Source organism: Furipterus horrens, unplaced genomic scaffold (assembly GCF_987537825.1).
Source record: "Furipterus horrens unplaced genomic scaffold, mFurHor1.1.pri manual_scaffold_5, whole genome shotgun sequence".
NCBI lineage: Eukaryota > Metazoa > Chordata > Mammalia > Chiroptera > Furipteridae > Furipterus > Furipterus horrens.
Window position 1 is genome coordinate 158,791,194 of NW_028327175.1, and position 17,211 is coordinate 158,808,404.

A 17,211-nucleotide genomic window follows, 5' to 3' on the forward strand; every position below is an offset into this window, starting at 1 on the left:
TCAAAATAAAATTCTTAATTACCTTAATAAAATTTGAAGTCAGGAAAACGATGAGTTTGGCTTCTGTTATATTGCTCACACCACTCTTTTCAACTTGTTCTGGTGCTGGAACCTATATAGAAAAATAAACATTTTGCTTGTAAAACAATCTCTAAAGTTAAGGGCACACAGGTAGCTATAGAGACTATACTACCAGTTGTGGAGACAGTTGAAAAATTTCTTCATCTTAAAAGTTGAAGGTACAAGAATAAACAAAAACAAATGAGTTTATTCACTTTCAGAAAGCTATCCAAAGGCAACCATTTTAAACATGCCATAGTTCAGACTAAAATTCCTGTGAAAGCCAACCACACATCACACTTCGTAATCCGCCATTTTAAGGAATCAAAGGCCAGAAAAGATAAGTAACTGGCTCAACCAATAAATCATGGCCCTAGGAATCAAAACTTAGATCTGGCTCCAGTATCTGTGCTCTATTTTCTTGTTGCCTTTTACACAAATAATGGAGCAGATAAAATTCCCCAGGTCCTATTGCACCTGATAAGACTCTCCAAGGACTATTTTGCTCCTCCACATCCCCAACTAACCTTGATTACGTTTAATACAATTTACTTGAAATCCTGATGCTGAGAAAGAGAAAACCTCAGTAGCAAAAGTAAAGAACCTGAGCAATCATTGGTGAGGTAAATAACTGTACTGGAAATTATAACTAATAAATTGGAATTGTGGTTTATAAAAGCAGTTATCTGTGAGAACAGCTTAACTGAATAAATTTCTCATAATCTGCCTTCCCCTGGGTGTTAATTCTTGAACCTGAAATGCTCAGAGAATGAAAATTCCATAGGGGTATGCATGGGTAGGCCCTGTTTTTAACAATCAGCTAACTCCACCCATCTTACTAACAAATGATACATTTCAGAGTAATACGCATACATGTAATTGGCCACTATATTTTTATTTGAACTTATGTAAAGACTTCTAAATTGATGCTGAGAAGCACTATATAAAACAAACTGTAGGAGTATCGGGTCAAAACTTTGTTCTTACTACCTAGAAATAAGTAATTAAAGTCCTTGTGAAGATTTTTATTTAATGCCAAGTTTGTAAAGAGGTTTTTATGCATATATGTGCATATATGGGAAACCTCCTTACTTTCAGCTCACTTGTGCTGTGAAGCTAAAAGTACTCTAGGAAAACAAAGTCTATTTTTAAAAAGTCTTTAAAAGGACAAAAATTTGTTGTATCTTCTATCCATTTGTAAACCCAGCCCTCTGACAGTATTAATGCCAGTTTCTTTTTTAGGAAATGTAATTATACTCGAGTTCACTTTCTAGCTTTCCTACTTCAAAAGTCAATTCTGATATCTATCTATCAACAGAAAAACTTCCTCCCAATGATCCTGGATCTACAAAAAAAAATGTTTTTGTGTGTGTTGCAGTAGTGTACAAGAAATATACTACTTTTTCTCCCTTTAATATATCTTATTGGAATCCTTTTAATAAAACCAAGTATTTATTTAAGACAAAGTGAAGAAGTGAGAGCTAAATGATATTTAAGCTCCTCCAAATTTCAAGGCAGTTTCCTTCTCCAGTAAGTTGACAGCTGCTCACACTGGCTAATGCAGGAAGTTTCCAGAATCTGCCCAACCCTAGATAGAGGACATACTTTGTATCTGCAAAATCCATAGTAGCCCAAGAGAAGGACTGTGGCCATTCTCGTCATAGCCTGAAGTGGCAGGAACCATTTCCTAGTCACCCAGCCATCTCAACACCACTCTTCCAACAGGAGTAATCTCAGGCTTTCTGTCACCAGTTTAGTGGTGAATCTGATAAGGGGCACTGCCCCTGGCTGGGCTTCCAGAGCTCATGCTTTGTTGAAGGATAACAGAGTTCTACATCTTAAAGCCCCTCCTCCTGCTGTAGATGGCCTGCGAGAACTAGGGGCCACGGAGCAAACTTGCACAGAGAAGAAGTATACTTCTTTTAACTGACAACCTCCGATGAAGCAGTTGCTATTGAAAACAGGAATTTAAATAATAGGAGAAAAGGAGAAAAACTAAAAAAAAAAGAAAATTTTTTTTTACCTGATCTGTATTAAGAAAACAAACAGGATTGTTTGGTTCAAATGCTCCAATCAGCCAAGGACTTTCCGAATAATCAGCATAAAATTCCAGTTCCAGCTTTACATCTTTAAAATTAGGTAGGTTTATCACTGCATTGGCCACTTTGTCTGATCCACATTCTAGCTTTCCTTCATATGTCAGTTTATTACTTAAGGACATAATTTTACTAAAGGAATTACAAAGACAATTTTTAGTTTTGGTAGATGAAAACAAACATGAAAATCCTTCATAGCTGCCACTGTTACAAATACCTGTTCATTCTGTACTGCACAGTTAATTGTACAACAGCATTTTTATTCTGCTCCAGTCTCTTGAATAAGCTTTCATTCATGCCAAGAGCTCTGTCAACATAAATTCAGACTTATCAGTGTACTGCAACTGTCCCTTAAAAAGAACCTAGTTTAAAATTAAAACTTCAATGACTGCCTACCTTGCTTCATAGTTTAGCACCAGGGGAGGAAGCTGCTGATGATCCCCCACCAGCACAAATCTCCGAGAGAAAAAAAGTGGCCCTAGGCAAACTGGTTGGCTAATTTGAGAGGCTTCATCCACAATACAAAAATCAAAAACTTTACGTGAAAATATTGGATGGTTTATTCCCATACATGTTGTTGCAACTATAAGCTAAAAACAGAAAATAGACCAGTTATTTAATATGTCCAAGAAATGTAACTTCTTTTCCCCATTTTTGAAATTAAAAAATATAAAAAGATTTTTATCCCCATAACAGGAATACCCAATATTATTTAATTCTGAGACATAGCATGCAAAAAATTTTAATTTTTATTACAAAATTGAAAAAAAATGATGTAAAATTTCCAAACACTATATAACAATTCTCAAATTTGCAGACCAGAAACAACTCCAACAAAAGCCAAAAAAAAAAAAAAAAAAAAAAAAAAACCGATAAGGGAAAGCCTAGAAGACAGAAAACTTTTATACAATATAACCACTCTAGTCAAACACCTTAGAAAAAACTGTGGCCTCACCCCCCACCAATGCCAGCAGAAACCGAACTGGGAAGCTAGACTCCAACTGTCCCGAGGTTATAATAGGGCTCCACAGTACCCTACAGGGGCGGTATCAGAGAAGGTCAAGTAGGGAGCCAGGACTTTCACTCCTGCTGGTTGATTATATGCCCCACCTGCAACGTCAGTGGAGCCTGGACTTCCGTCCCATACAGCAGTAATGGGGAGCCCCCACCTTGTATGTTAAAAAGGCCAACTGGGGAACCTGGCAGTAATGAGGTGACATACCCTCTTGTCCTACCACCATAGTGTCAGAGGAAGGCAGCCAGAAACAGAAGCGTTAAGTGACAATACCAAAAAAAAATCATTCTTTATACACAGAACCAAGAAAATCTCAAACTAAATGGAGACGATCAATAGACGCCAGCACCAAGATGTCATCAGAATTATACGACAAAGATTTTAAAGCCCCCATGACAAAAATGTTTCAATGGGCAATTATGAACACACTTGAATCAAATGAAAACACTGAAAGTCTCAAAAAAATAGAAAGTTTCAGCAAAAAACAAAAAGATAAAAGAACCAAATGTAATTTAGGACTGAAAAGACTCATACAATAACTGAACTTTAAAAAAATCACAGAACAGGCTCAACATTGGAGGATAGAGGAAAGAATCAGTGAACAGAGACACAGAAAAAAAATTATTGGGGGGCTCAGTGAAAAAGATGAAGGAATTAAGAAATACAAATTGGCAATTACAAAATAGTCATGGGGACTAGAGGGATTAGAGTAAATAATATTGTAATAACAATGTATGGTGTCAGGTGGGTGCAGGATTTATGAGGGTATCACTTTGTAATTTATATAAACTTCTAACCATTACATTATACACATGAAATCAATATAATACTGAATGTCAACTGTAATTACAAATCTTTTTTAATTTTTAAAAATAATTATAGAAATTATATAATCAAATAACAGAGAAAATCCTAAAAAGCAATAATAAACAAGCTTCATTGACCTGTGGAACATAACAAAAGATCTAACATTTGTGTCCTCACAGTCCTAAAAGAAATGGAGGGGCAGAAAAAAGTATCAGAAGAAATCATGGTTAAAAGGATCCCCAGTTTGACAAGAGACATTGAATCTGTAGATTCAATAAGCGAGGAAAAAATATCAGGGTAAAACACAACATAATTAATATTCCAAAAACTAAAGGAAAGAAAACATCTAGAAGGCAGCCTGAGAAAACCACATCTTGCTACAGGGGAAAAAACATTCTAATTCAAACATCACCATATTCCTCATCAGAAACCATGGAAGCCAGAAGGAAGCAGCAGGATATTTTTCCAGGACTAAAATAATTATTTAACCAAAATCCTATAACTAGCAAAACTACCATTCAGGAATGAAGAGGAAATTGGGACATTCTCCCACTGAAGGAAAACTAAGAATTTTTTGCCAGCTGACCTACCTCCCCAAAAGAATGGATAAAGGAAGGTCTCTAACGAGAAAGAAAATGATAAAACATAGAAACTTGTAGGGGACTGTCCTATATGGTTTCAAGAACTGTAGCCCAAAGCCATGAGTCAGGCTTCTAAGAGCTTTGTCAGGCTCAACCAGAACACCTGAAAGGTAGAGGCAGACATGACTCGAAGGCCACTCAGGAGGTTTCCATGGGAATTGGATTTGAAGAATGCATATTATGCTTTAGAGCTTGCTCTGCTTTTCTTATCTCTTAGTTAACTATAAACAGTGTGTGGCTAAAAACGTATGAAGCCTTGCACCTAATGTCAGTACAGCACCAGGATATTTAACAGACCCTGACACAGACAGGTTACTGTGTTCTTCACATTGATATCTGTAATCAGTAACTGTAATCAGAAACTGTCAACTGTAACTCAAGCATCTAAAGCTTATTGATGACCTTGTATCTCCCGAATCTCCTCCTCAATAAAAGGGACCAGGAGAAAGTGTTCAACACTCTTCTTCACTAGAGAGATTTGACACCTTTCCTCCCTCCAAACAAAAGACAGTGTCCGGGTAATTTTGTTCTCTCATCCATGATCCTGAAACCTCTGCTGGATAGGGAGTTTCCCACCAAGCCGGGGCATTGCAGGCAAACTGCCTTAGAAACTTAGAACATGAGAAGGGAAGAAAAACACAGTAAGCAAAAATACGAGTAAAGACAACACGGTTTCCATCTCCTCCAAATTATCTTTGATGGTTAAAGCAAAAATTATAACATGGTCTGCTGTAGTTCTAAATGTAGAAGAAATAGTTCAGACAATTATATTATTAACAGGGGAAGATAAAGGGCAAAAAAATGAAAGTAAGGTTTATAACTTCACTTGTACCAGTAAAATGACAAAAGTAATAAACTATGTTATGTATATATAATGTAATAACTAGAGCAACCACTGTAAAAACTATTCAAAGTAATACATGCAAAAACACTATAGGTAGATCAAAATGCAATTCTTAAAAATGCACAAGTAATCCACAAGAAGGCAGAAAAAATAAATCAAAGTAACAAAAAACAAAAGAGAAAACAAAAAATAAAGTAGCTGACATAAGCCCTAACATGTATCAAAACTTGTCATAAATGTAAATGGTCTATATATACCACATACACCTAAAAAAAAAAAAAAAAAAAAAAAACCAGCTGGTGTGGCTCACTGGATTGAGTGCTGGCCTTTGAACCAAAGGGTTGTCAGTTCGATTCCCAGTCAGGACACATGCCTGGGTTGCAGACTAGGTCCCTGGTTGAGGACATGTAAGAGGCAACCACACATTGCTGTTTCTCTCCCTCTCTTTCTCACTCCCTTCTCCTCTCTCTATAAATAAATAATCTTTTAAAAAATAAATAAATAAAAAGAAAAAGAAAAAAACATTAAAAGATACCAAGTAAAAGGTAGACTTTAGCAGAGCAGATAAAAAAAATATGTCCCAGCTAAACACTATAAGGAAATCACTTCAAATTTAATGAAAAAGGCATGCTGAAAGTGAAAAAAATGGAGTATCATATTGATTTTCATTTGTTGAATGATCCCATTTGTTCATAGTGTATAAACTTTTTAATATGCTGCCAAATTTGGTTTATGAGTATAGTGTTGAGAATTTTTGTATCACTCAAATATGCCCAACAAATTTTTAACACAGCAATTTAATAGAGGAATGAAAGGTTTTTCTAAGAGGTACAATTGGACATCAACAGGCAAAAAAATGAAGCTTGACCTAAATATCACACCTTATACAAATAAACTCAAAATGGTAATAGACTTAAATGTAACTTTTAGAAACTTTCAGAAAAAATAAAAACATAGGAGAAACTTTCAGCATCTAGAGCTAGACAGAGTTCTTAGACTTGACACCAAAAGCAGAATGCATGAAAAATTATATACTGGACCTCATCAAATTAAAACCTTTTCTGCTGCAAAAGACCCAGTGAAGAGGATGAAAAATATCCTACACAGTGGGAGAAAATATCCACAAATTACATACCCAATAAAGGAATAATATCTAGAAAATATAAAGAACTCAAAACTCAGCATTAAAAAAATAAACAATCCAGCCCTGGCTGGTGTGGCGCAGTGGATTGAGTGCCAGCCTGTGAACCAAAAGCTCACTGGCTCAATTCCCAGTCAGGGCACAAGCCTGGGCTGCAGGCCAGGTCCCCAGTTGAGGGTGTGTGAGGCAACCGATCGATGTATCTCTCACACATCGATGTTTCTCTCCCTGTCTTTCTCCCTCCCTCCCTCCTCTTCTCTCAAAAATAAATAAAATATAAAATAAATAAATAAATGAACATTGAATTCTGGTCAAAAGACATATTGAACACAAACATTAATTTTAAAAAATAAACAATCCAAATGGGTAAGAGACATGAAGAGACATTTTACTGGAGAGGATACTGTAGCTGCCACGAGGGAAGCTATTTTCACCCAGTGTGCTGTGAGAATTTTTAAAACATGCAGTACCTGATTATTTTAGTCAGGGGCTCAGGGGCACTGACCTCTTTTCCCTTAGTTTGTCAAATTAAACAATGACAACAGCCAACACAACAGTAACCATCCAGTGTAAATGAGTAAAAATATTACCTATTTTTTTTTTTGGTCAGATCAACAAAAAATATAAATTCTTTTTGGTGTGCCATGAGATGAAAAAGGTTGAAAATCACTCCCTTAGGGAAATGCCCTAAATGAAAAATAGTAATACCACTAGATGCCGATAAGGATCACTCGTACTTTGTTGGTAGAAGTGTAAAATGTTACAGCTGCTTTAAAATACATTTTGGTAGATCTCTAAAAATCTAAACATGAAACAACCGAATGACCAGAAACTGCACCCCTGAGCATTTATCCCAGAGAAATGAAGGCTTACATTCACATAAAATTCTGTACGTGGACTTCCGGCCAGGATGAAGGCATAGACAGACACGCTGCATCACCCTCCACAACTAAGAAGGAACACAACTACCTCAAAACTAGAGACAACCAGAAGTTCCAGAAAATCGAACTGCATAGAAATCCAACAAATAAAGATATAAAGAAGAAATACTCATTCAGACAGGTAGGAGGGGCAGAGTGAGGGTGGAAAGGATGCAGTGTGGTGGCAGCAGCAGATGTGGTAGCAGCAGGCCGGTAGAAAGCACAGTCGCACGTTTTAAAAAGTTGAGAGGGACACCTGGGGAGCGTTCCCAGCCTCAGACCAGGCTGTGCAGCTCATGGTCACAAGCTGGGGAAAATAAGAGCATCATTGCATCTGACAGCAAACCAGTGGGAGTTGGGGGAAAGGAAGAAGTTGCCGGTCTCTCCGCTTGCTTAAAGGGCCCCCACAGTCCTAGAACGTCCGCAGACCCACCCACTCTGGGAACGACAGCAAGGGCAACAGCTAGAGGGGCACCAGTCCCATACAGAGGTGGAAGAGGTACCTGGAAGAGAGGGAAGTACTGAGCGGGTGGCATTGTTCCCTCACGAACACCTCCCCCATGTACAGTGCCACAGTGTGGTGAAACAGGTCACCCTGCACTGACGAATACCTAAGGTTCCTCCCCTTACAACATAACAGGGGCGACAGCTCTACCTAAGACACACAGGCAAACAAACACAGGAGCCTGTCAAGATGAGAAGACAGAAAAGTATGGCCCAAAAGAGGGACCAGATCAAGGTTCCAGTGAGAGAACTAAGCGATGAGGAGATAGCCAACCTAACAGATGAGGAGATAGCCAACCTAACACATATAGAGTTCAAAACACTGGTGATGAAGATGCTCACAGGCTTGACAGATATGCTTAAGTATGGCAAATGCATAAGGGAGGAAGTGAAGGCTATGCTAAGTGAAATGAAGGAAAATCCACACAAAATCAATGGTGAAGGGAAGGAAACCGGGGTTCAAATCAATGATTTGGAACATAAGGAAGGAAAAAACAGTCAACCAGTAGAGAATGAGGACACAAGAATTGAAAAAAAGGAGGAGAGGTTTAGGAACCTCTGGGACAACTTTAAACATGCCCGTATCCGAATCATAGGGGTGCCAGAAGGAGAAGAGGAAGACCAAGAAGTTGAAAGCTTACGTGAAAAAATAATGAAGGAAAAATTCCCAAATTTGGTGAAGGAAATAGACATACAAATCCAGGAAGCACAGAGAGTCCCAAACGAGCTAGACCCAAAGAGGACCACACCAAGATGCATCATAATTAAAATACCAAAGGTGAAAGATAAAGAGAGTCTTAAAAGCAGCAAGAGAAAAGCAGAGTTACTTACAAAGGGGTGCCTATAAGACTGTGAGCTGATTTCTCAAAAGAAACTTTGCAGGCAAGAAGGGACTGGCAAGAAGTATTCAAAATGATGAAAAGCAAGGACCTACAATGAAGACTACTCTATCCAGCAAAGCTATCATTTAGAATGGAAGGACAGATAAAGTATTTCCCAGACAAGGTAAAGCTAAAAGAGTTCATCATCACCAAGCCATTATTATATGAAATGTTAAAGGGACTTAAGAAAAAGAAGATCAAAACTATGAACACTAAAATGACAACAAACTCACAACTATCAACAACTGAATCTAAAAAATAGAAACAACACCCAACTAAGCAAACTAGAATAGAAACAGAGTCATGGGTATGGGGATCACTTGATCACTTGGAGGGTTATCAGCTGGGAGCGGGGAGGGGGAGAAATGGGTAAATGGTACAGGGACTAAGAAGCATAATCGGTTGGTACAAAATAGACAGAGGGAAGTTAAGAATAATATAGGAAAGAGTGAAGACAAGGAACTTATATGCATGACCCATGGACATGAACTAAGGGGTGGGACTGCTGGAGGGAAGGGTGCTGCTGGGTGGAAAGGAGCAATGGGGGAAAAAATTGGGACTACTGTAACACCATAATCAATAAAATATACTTAAAAAAATAAAAATAGGAATAAAAATTCTGTACATGAATGTCCATAGTCACTTTATTCCCAATAGTCAAAAACTGGAAACAATTTAGATGTTTTTCAGTGGGTAGTGGGTTAAACAAAAGTGGTACATCCACACAATGGAACAATACTCACCAATAAAAAAAGAACAAACTATTTACACATGCAACAATCTGAATCTACAGAGCATTGGGGTAAGTGAAAAGCTCCAGTCCCAAAAGGTTACATACTCTATAATTCCATTTATATAACATTCTTGGATTGACCAAATTGCAGAAATGGAGAACAGGTAAGTGGTTATCAGAGTTTAATGAGGGGTGAGATGCGAAAGAAATGGTATAGTTATAAAAGTGCAACATGAGTGATCCTTGTGGTAACAAAACTATTCTGGATCAATGTCAATGTCCTGGTTCTGATAGTTAACGACAGTTTTTCAAAATTTTACCATTGGGCCAAGGATATACAAGATCTCTGTATTATTTCTTAAAACTGCATGTGAATCTATAATTATCTCAAAATAAAGTTTAATTTTTAAAAAGTCAATCACACTTCAAAAATTTTAAATAACTGGCATAGATATTAGACAGACAAAGGAGTTGAAAGAATAGCTTATTAAATCTAATTTATTTTAGATTATTTTTTAAAGGACAAAAATACCAGTTCAGATTTTCCAGTAAAAATATATCAATGTTAAATAATAAAATATAAATTAGGTTCTATTGTTTGTATACATGCAGCCTAATGATTTTAGATATTAATTTTTCAATCTGTCATTAAATTTTCAATATTGAAAAATAAAAAATAAATTAGGTTCTATATCAAAGTCTAGAAAAACCCATCACAGGACTGTTCTTGCTTCTAATTCAAACTCACTAAAAGAATCCTGATTAATAGTTTTCTAGGTGTGATAATGTGATATAATGAGAAATACATATTTGGTCTTCCTCCCAATTCTTGGCACAGCACTCCTAAACACCCTTGGAATTTCCTGAGTGATGGAGGTGAGAGGAACATCTTTTGTTATTCATAATTAGCACCTTTCAACCAAACCAGAATTTATTGAAATAAGGTGACACTAAAAATGGGAGCTGGTTGCCAGAAGAACCAACCATGTAATTACCGGGTTAGAACTTTCATCCATCCCTCCACCTCCAGGAAGGGGAGAGGGGCTAGGGATTGAGCTAATCACCAATGGCCAGTGAATAATCATGCCTACATGATGGACTAGACATAAAAACCCCAAACAAAGGGGTTTAGTTAACACATCATGGTGCTGGTAGGGTGGTTCCCCTGGAGAGGGCATAGAAGCTCCATCCACCTTTCCACACACCTTACCCTAAGCATCTCTTCCATTTGGCTGTACCAGAATTGTATCTTATATAATATATTCAGTAATAGTAGTAAAGCACTGTCTTGAATTCTATGAGCCATTCTAGCAATTATCTAACCCAAGGAGGAAGTCAAGGAAGCCTCAATTTATAGCTAGTTGTTCAGTAGCACAAGAGGTCCTGATTTGGAATTTAAACTGAAGTGGGGGCAGTCCTGTAGGACTAAGCCCTTAACCTGTGGGGTCTGCAGTAACTCCAGGTAGTGTTAGAAGTGTTGTGAGTAGAGAGAAACGGAGTTTTCCTTTACTAGAATATTTTAAACCAAAACTTCATTTTAGTTTAGAAGGAAATACCAAACTATAAATTAGTAAATTGGTCCTGTGATTTACAGAAATCAATCATGTGCAAATTTGGTCAATGTGACTGAATATCCCAGAGTGCTGTTTCCCCCCTCATTCTGGCTACAGAAATCAGTATCAGCATTATTAATCAGCATTATTATACCATACTGTACTTACTTGACTATTATAGAGTTCTTCTAGAAGAGCTAAAGACTTAATGGACTTTGATCTGCAAATTTCCTCCTCTGTATATTTCCGGATATCTGGATGTACCTTCTGAGTCTGACCCAAGCGCAAAAATCCTATTTTAAACTTGGCTAACTTCAAAAGAATATTGTCAACAGCAGAGTGTGTATAACTGGTCAATAAAACACTAAAACCACAGGCATAGAGAATTCTTACCTAATAATGAATAAGAGAAAGGAAAACAGGATTACTTTTAATTCCAGATCATTTTTAACATGCTTATATTTTTCTAATAGTATTAGAAAACTTAATAGGATGCATATCTAAGAGCTGAACCAAGTAATTTTTTAAAAATTATAAAGTCAAAATGTTTTATGAAAGTAATATGGCATTATTGTTATTAATGATGTTAATAAAAATGAATACATAAAAACTTTGAATAGTGCCTGGCACACAGTATCAATCAATAAATATTTGCTACAATCATCATGATTAATCAGTAAATTACTACTAAGAAATTTACCGATATAAAAAAAAATCAAAGAAAATCTATTTCAGCCACCTCTATATAATTTATCATTTTTTAAAGGAAAGGAAAACATAACAATGATACGTATACCACCAAAACAAAGACATCAGACAATCCTAAATGCAAGAAACTTAAAACATGATTACAACTATTTGTGATTTAACTTTTCTATTTCTCATGTCATTCTAAAGGCAGTTTGAGTTCAAATTCATCCCTTTTGATATCAAACATCACATTCTCTTAATGAAGGAAAAGCTGATTTACACAGTATCTAAGCAAAAGAATAATAACCTTACAAGAGTACATATTGTGGTTGTCTTTCCTGTGCCAGGCATGCCCACGATGAGCGTGTAGTCTTTTGAAAGAAGTACCTTTTTCATTGCTTGCCTCTGAGGCTTATTCAAACCTACATTTAAATTTAAAGATAACAGGAAAAAGTATGTTGAATTTCAATAAGCAAATTAATTATTTTATAAGAAAAGCAGTCTCTATTCAAATTTCTCCAATGCATCTTTGCAAAGTAAGAAAATATGGTGATGTTAAAAAATATATGTAAACTACTTTCAAAGACTTTGTCTGAAAACTATAACTACATATAAATTATTAAAACATGAGACTATAATGTAGATAAAACTATAAATAGAACCAAAAAAATTAAGGGAAGCAGACAGGCTGATAGCATACCTTTTAGAATAGAGGCAACTGTATCCTTTGCATCATGTGGAAGAACAGAACTGAGGTAGGATATGAACTGAGGTTCACGAAAGTCAATGATTAAATCTCGAAGTTTTTGGCTGCAAAGGAAAAAAAGAAATGCATTTAATAATATTTATTAGGAAAGTGGGATAAAATTCCGATTCATTAACTGTTACAAACCTGGCATCAGTATTTTTCATCAATTTAGAAAGATTTCCTAATGGGGTATCTATATCACAATTTTTTTCTTCCTGGTCCAATCTGAACAAAGTTGATTCTGGGAGTACTGACAAGTTCCTAGAACATGAAAACAGATGTACAAGAATGTTTTTCACTTAACATAGTTGATCTATATAAGAAATATGTTATTGTCTGCTAAAAGAGTAAATGGGCAAGCATAGCTATTAAAATGGCTACCAGCCTGTAATTCACACTTTGCAATCAAAGGGAGAAAGGGAGAGCACAAGGCACCAAGGTCAAAAGAGCTAAATCAGGAATCTATGACATTTGCTAACAATTCACTTGACCTTGCTAACTAATCTGGGCTCACCACCCCAGAAGGATCCTGAGCACATGGCTCTCCCTCCACTAGCCTGGAGTACAGGACTCTTTCCTGACACCTTTTTTCACTCCTCTAGCAGCTCCTAAAACCCTGGTGTCCCCTCTAGTCCCTTCTCTGGTCCTCTCTACAGCTCCACCTCGTCATTTTCCCTTAGGTCCCATATCATCACATGGCTGTAAATCCCAAGTCTGCATCTTCAGGCCTGACCTCACATCCTCTCTCACCTGGTTCCTCACCCAGGCTTCAGGTTTGGATATCCAGCAGGCAGCAAGGTCTTTCCACTTGGTTAAAACCTTGGCTAAGAAAGCTCAATATATTCAAAACTGAACAACTCTTTGTCCCTGCTGAACCTGATCCTCCTGGTCCTGACTTCAGTTAACAGCCCTTGCAACTATACTGCTGCATTGATCCTTCCTGCTCTCCTCACCCTCTTCTCAACCTGCATATCCAATCAGCATTCAAATGCCAGACAACTTGACTCTCTAAACACCTGCCTAAGTCACTTCATCCCCTCTGCCAAAACTACCCTGCCCTCATTCACCTCTAGCCTGGGCCACTGCAGCCGTTTCCTGGTTTCTCTGCTTTCGGTTTTGCCTCCATCAACTAATTCTACTCTCCACAGTGCACCCACAAAAAAGCAAATCTGATTATCATTCTTCTGTTTAAAACTCTTCAATACAGCTGAATAAAGTCCAAAGTTCTTAACATGGCATGTAAGACCACCTTTAACCTGACCTCTCTAATCATTCCCGTATCTTTTACATTCCAGAAAAAATCACCTGCACTTTCCTGAATGCTCCACTTCATACTACACGACACCACGTTACCTTCACGTACCATGTTCCCTCGGTCTGAAATACTCTGCTCACATTGCTTCACTGAGATTTAGAATGACCTCTTTCTTTCTTTCTTTCTTTCTTTCTTCCTTTTTTTTTATTGAGGTCATTATGGTGACATTGGTTGATAAAAGTATACAGGAGTCAGGTGTACAATTCTATAACACATCATCTGTATATTGCATTGTATGCTCACCACTCCAAGTCAAGTCTCCTTCCAACACCATTTATCCCCCCTTTACCACCCTCTTCTAACTCCCCCATGTCCCTTCCTTCTGGTATATAATGACCTTTCAAAAAGCCTTCCCTGAGCCTCCTGAAATTGGGTTGAATGGCCTCTCCTTAGTGTTCCCACCAATTTAAACACTTGTTATATTAGACTGAAAATACATTTATATATTTGTCTACCCACAAGACTATAACTCCTTAAGGATTTACAAAGTACCTAAAACATGGCAGTCACTAAATAAATACTGTAAGAGACTCCAAAGAATCTTAACAGACAACACAAATGCTGTGGTTCATATTTCTACATCATGAAATCCAGAGTACGGTTGTTTACAGCTTAACTAGGATGACTGGTAGAGAACAAGCCTGCACATTTCCACTGCATCCCCGTCACTGATCTTCACCCATTAAGAAATGGTGACACATGCCTGCACCTCAAAGCAAGGAAGGCTGGCAGTACAGGAAGAAGGGGATATGGACATTGATAGACATGGATATTAGACTCCACCACAAAATTCTATAGCAACTCTATTATTTACTTAATATTTTTCTTTAAATCAGCTTGCTTTTTTTTAACTGAGATAAATATATCACAACTATAGATGGAAAAAATCATTTTTTTAAAGGGAGGGAATGAAATGGTGAGTGACCAGAGTGCTAAGAAGGAGAAATAAGCTATATATTTAGCACTGAGTATCTGTCCTCAATTCCATAAAGAATACCTACAAAAACCCTACTGCTAACATCATACTTAATGGTGAGAAACAGTAGGCTAAAAAACAAGCAAACAAACAAAAACAGTAGGTTAAGTGAAAAAAGCCAGTCACAAAAGGCCACATATTATATATTCCTATTTATATATCATGTTCAGAACAGGTAAATCTACAGAGACAGAAAAAAACTGGTGGTTGTCTAGGGCTGAACAATGACTGCTAATGGGTATAGGGTTTCTTTTTTAGAATGAGGAAAATGTTCTAAAATCAATTTTGGTGATAGGCATTACTCTGTGAATATACTAAAAACCATTGAATTATATGCTTTAAATGTATAAACTGTATGGTACGTGAATTATATTTCAATAAACTGTTACCCCTCCCCCTCAAAAGGGAACATTTCCTTACCTGTCTAATAAACAGATTACTGTTGTCATGTTAATCTCTTTCACATATCCCTTAGACAAAGCAAATAGTGTTCTCTTTTCTCCACTTAAAATAATTCTGTCACCTGCCATTAGATTTGTGATAGGCATGGCACCATTTTTACGTTGGAAATTATGTAAATATTGTCCATCACCAACTGTCTTTACATGTTCTGTTCTAATCAGATTTCCAATGCAGTTGCCATTCTGCTCCCTATAAAATAAAGAGAGAAAGCTTCCATTTACATCACATATATACTATATCTGTAGTTTTCCACAATTTTCTTATCTGACCCACAGAAACTTTAATGCTAATATTGAGTCTGTCATATTTACATATTCCACAATCCACACTAAGATTTTAGAAATGCTAAGGAAATACTCTCTCTGTTAGCTTTAAAATAATCTCTCTCCAACAGGCCTCTAGACAAGTGCTAGGGAGCCCTTCCCTTGTTGCACCACAGGCTGGGAACTCTGAGAAGCACGTGTGACAGCATTTTGTTCCCTGAAGGACGCCACCGCCTCCTGTGCATAACATAACCTTAATGAAGACAAACTGTAATAATCTCTTTCTAAATCTGATGTGAAAATAATACTAACCTATTTCTTCAGTGTTTACAAAAGGATTTATAATTACTGTTATTAAAATAATAGCAAGCAAAATGATAATTCCACTCCTAGGAAATAAATATTAAGCATTTACTATCTCTACTACTATTAAAAACTATACACTTCAGAAGCTTGTTGGTGTGTACATTTGACATGTTCACTGTACTTATTTAGTCTATGGATCCTACTTAAACTTCCTCCACTGTAATATTTCTTGTGTTAAAGGCTAGTAGTATTAAGAAAGTAGACTTCCAGCCATGATGGAGGCCTAGACAGACACACTGTGTCTCCCTCCACAACTAAGAAGGAATACAACTACCTCAAAACTGGAGACAACCAGAAGTTCCAGAAAATTGAGCTGCATGGAAGCCCAACAAACAAAGATATAAAGAAAAAATACTCATCCAGACAGGTGGGAGGGGTGGAGCCAGAGCGAAGAGGATGCAGAGTGGCAGCTGTGGCAGCTGTGGCCAGCCAGCAGAATGCACAGTCACACATTAAAAAAAGGAGGGAGGGACACCTGGGGAGCACTCTCAGCACCAGACCAGACCATACAGCTCACCACTTGAGTGCTGGGGAAAATAAAGCCTCGTTGCTTCTGACTGTGCAAACAGTGGGGGCTGGGGCAGAAGAAGAAACTGCCAGTCTCTCAGTAGAGTCCATTTGTTTAGAGGGGTCCCCACAATCCTAGAATGTCCACAGACCTACCCACTTTAGGAACAATGGCCAGGGCAACAGCTAGAGGGGCACCACTCCCATACAGAAGTGGGAGAAGTGCCTGGAAAAAGGGCAAGTGTTGAGCAAGTGGAATTGTTCCCTCTCAGTCCCCTTCCCCACATACAGCACCACAATGTGGTGAAACAGGTCGCCCTGTACTAACAAATACCTAAGGCTCAGCCCCTTACAATGTAACAGGTGCAACAGCTCTACCTAAGACACAGAGGCAAACACAGGAGCCTGTCAAGTTGAGGAGACAGAGAAGTATGGCCCAAAAGAGGGAACAGATCAATGTACTAGTGGAAGAACTAAGCGACGAGGAGATAGCCAACCTAACAGACACAGAGTTCAAAACACTGGTGATAAAGATGTTCACAGGCTTGAGAGATATGCTTAAGTATAACAGATGCAGAAGGGAAGAAGTGAAGGCTATGCTAAGTGAAACGAGGAAAAACCACACAAAACCAATGTTGAAGGGAAGGAAACTAGGGTTCAAATCAATGATTTGGAACATAAGAAAGAAA

The 17,211-nt window shown here is 37.5% G+C and overlaps 1 protein-coding gene across 1 annotated transcript in view; it reads right to left on the minus strand.

Moving 5' to 3' along the window:
* The window catches only part of DNA2 (DNA replication helicase/nuclease 2), a 56,516-nt gene that overhangs the window by 2,961 nt on the left and 36,344 nt on the right, over nucleotides 1-17,211 (minus strand). The window contains exons 11-19 of the mRNA XM_090279412.1: nucleotides 15,345-15,575; nucleotides 12,778-12,894; nucleotides 12,586-12,695; nucleotides 12,193-12,307; nucleotides 11,364-11,583; nucleotides 2,553-2,746; nucleotides 2,374-2,463; nucleotides 2,084-2,288; nucleotides 23-112 (exon numbers count right to left, since the gene is read on the minus strand). Coding sequence (XP_090135538.1) covers nucleotides 23-112; nucleotides 2,084-2,288; nucleotides 2,374-2,463; nucleotides 2,553-2,746; nucleotides 11,364-11,583; nucleotides 12,193-12,307; nucleotides 12,586-12,695; nucleotides 12,778-12,894; nucleotides 15,345-15,575 — 1,372 coding nt within the window. The remainder of the gene's footprint in view (nucleotides 1-22; nucleotides 113-2,083; nucleotides 2,289-2,373; nucleotides 2,464-2,552; nucleotides 2,747-11,363; nucleotides 11,584-12,192; nucleotides 12,308-12,585; nucleotides 12,696-12,777; nucleotides 12,895-15,344; nucleotides 15,576-17,211) is intronic.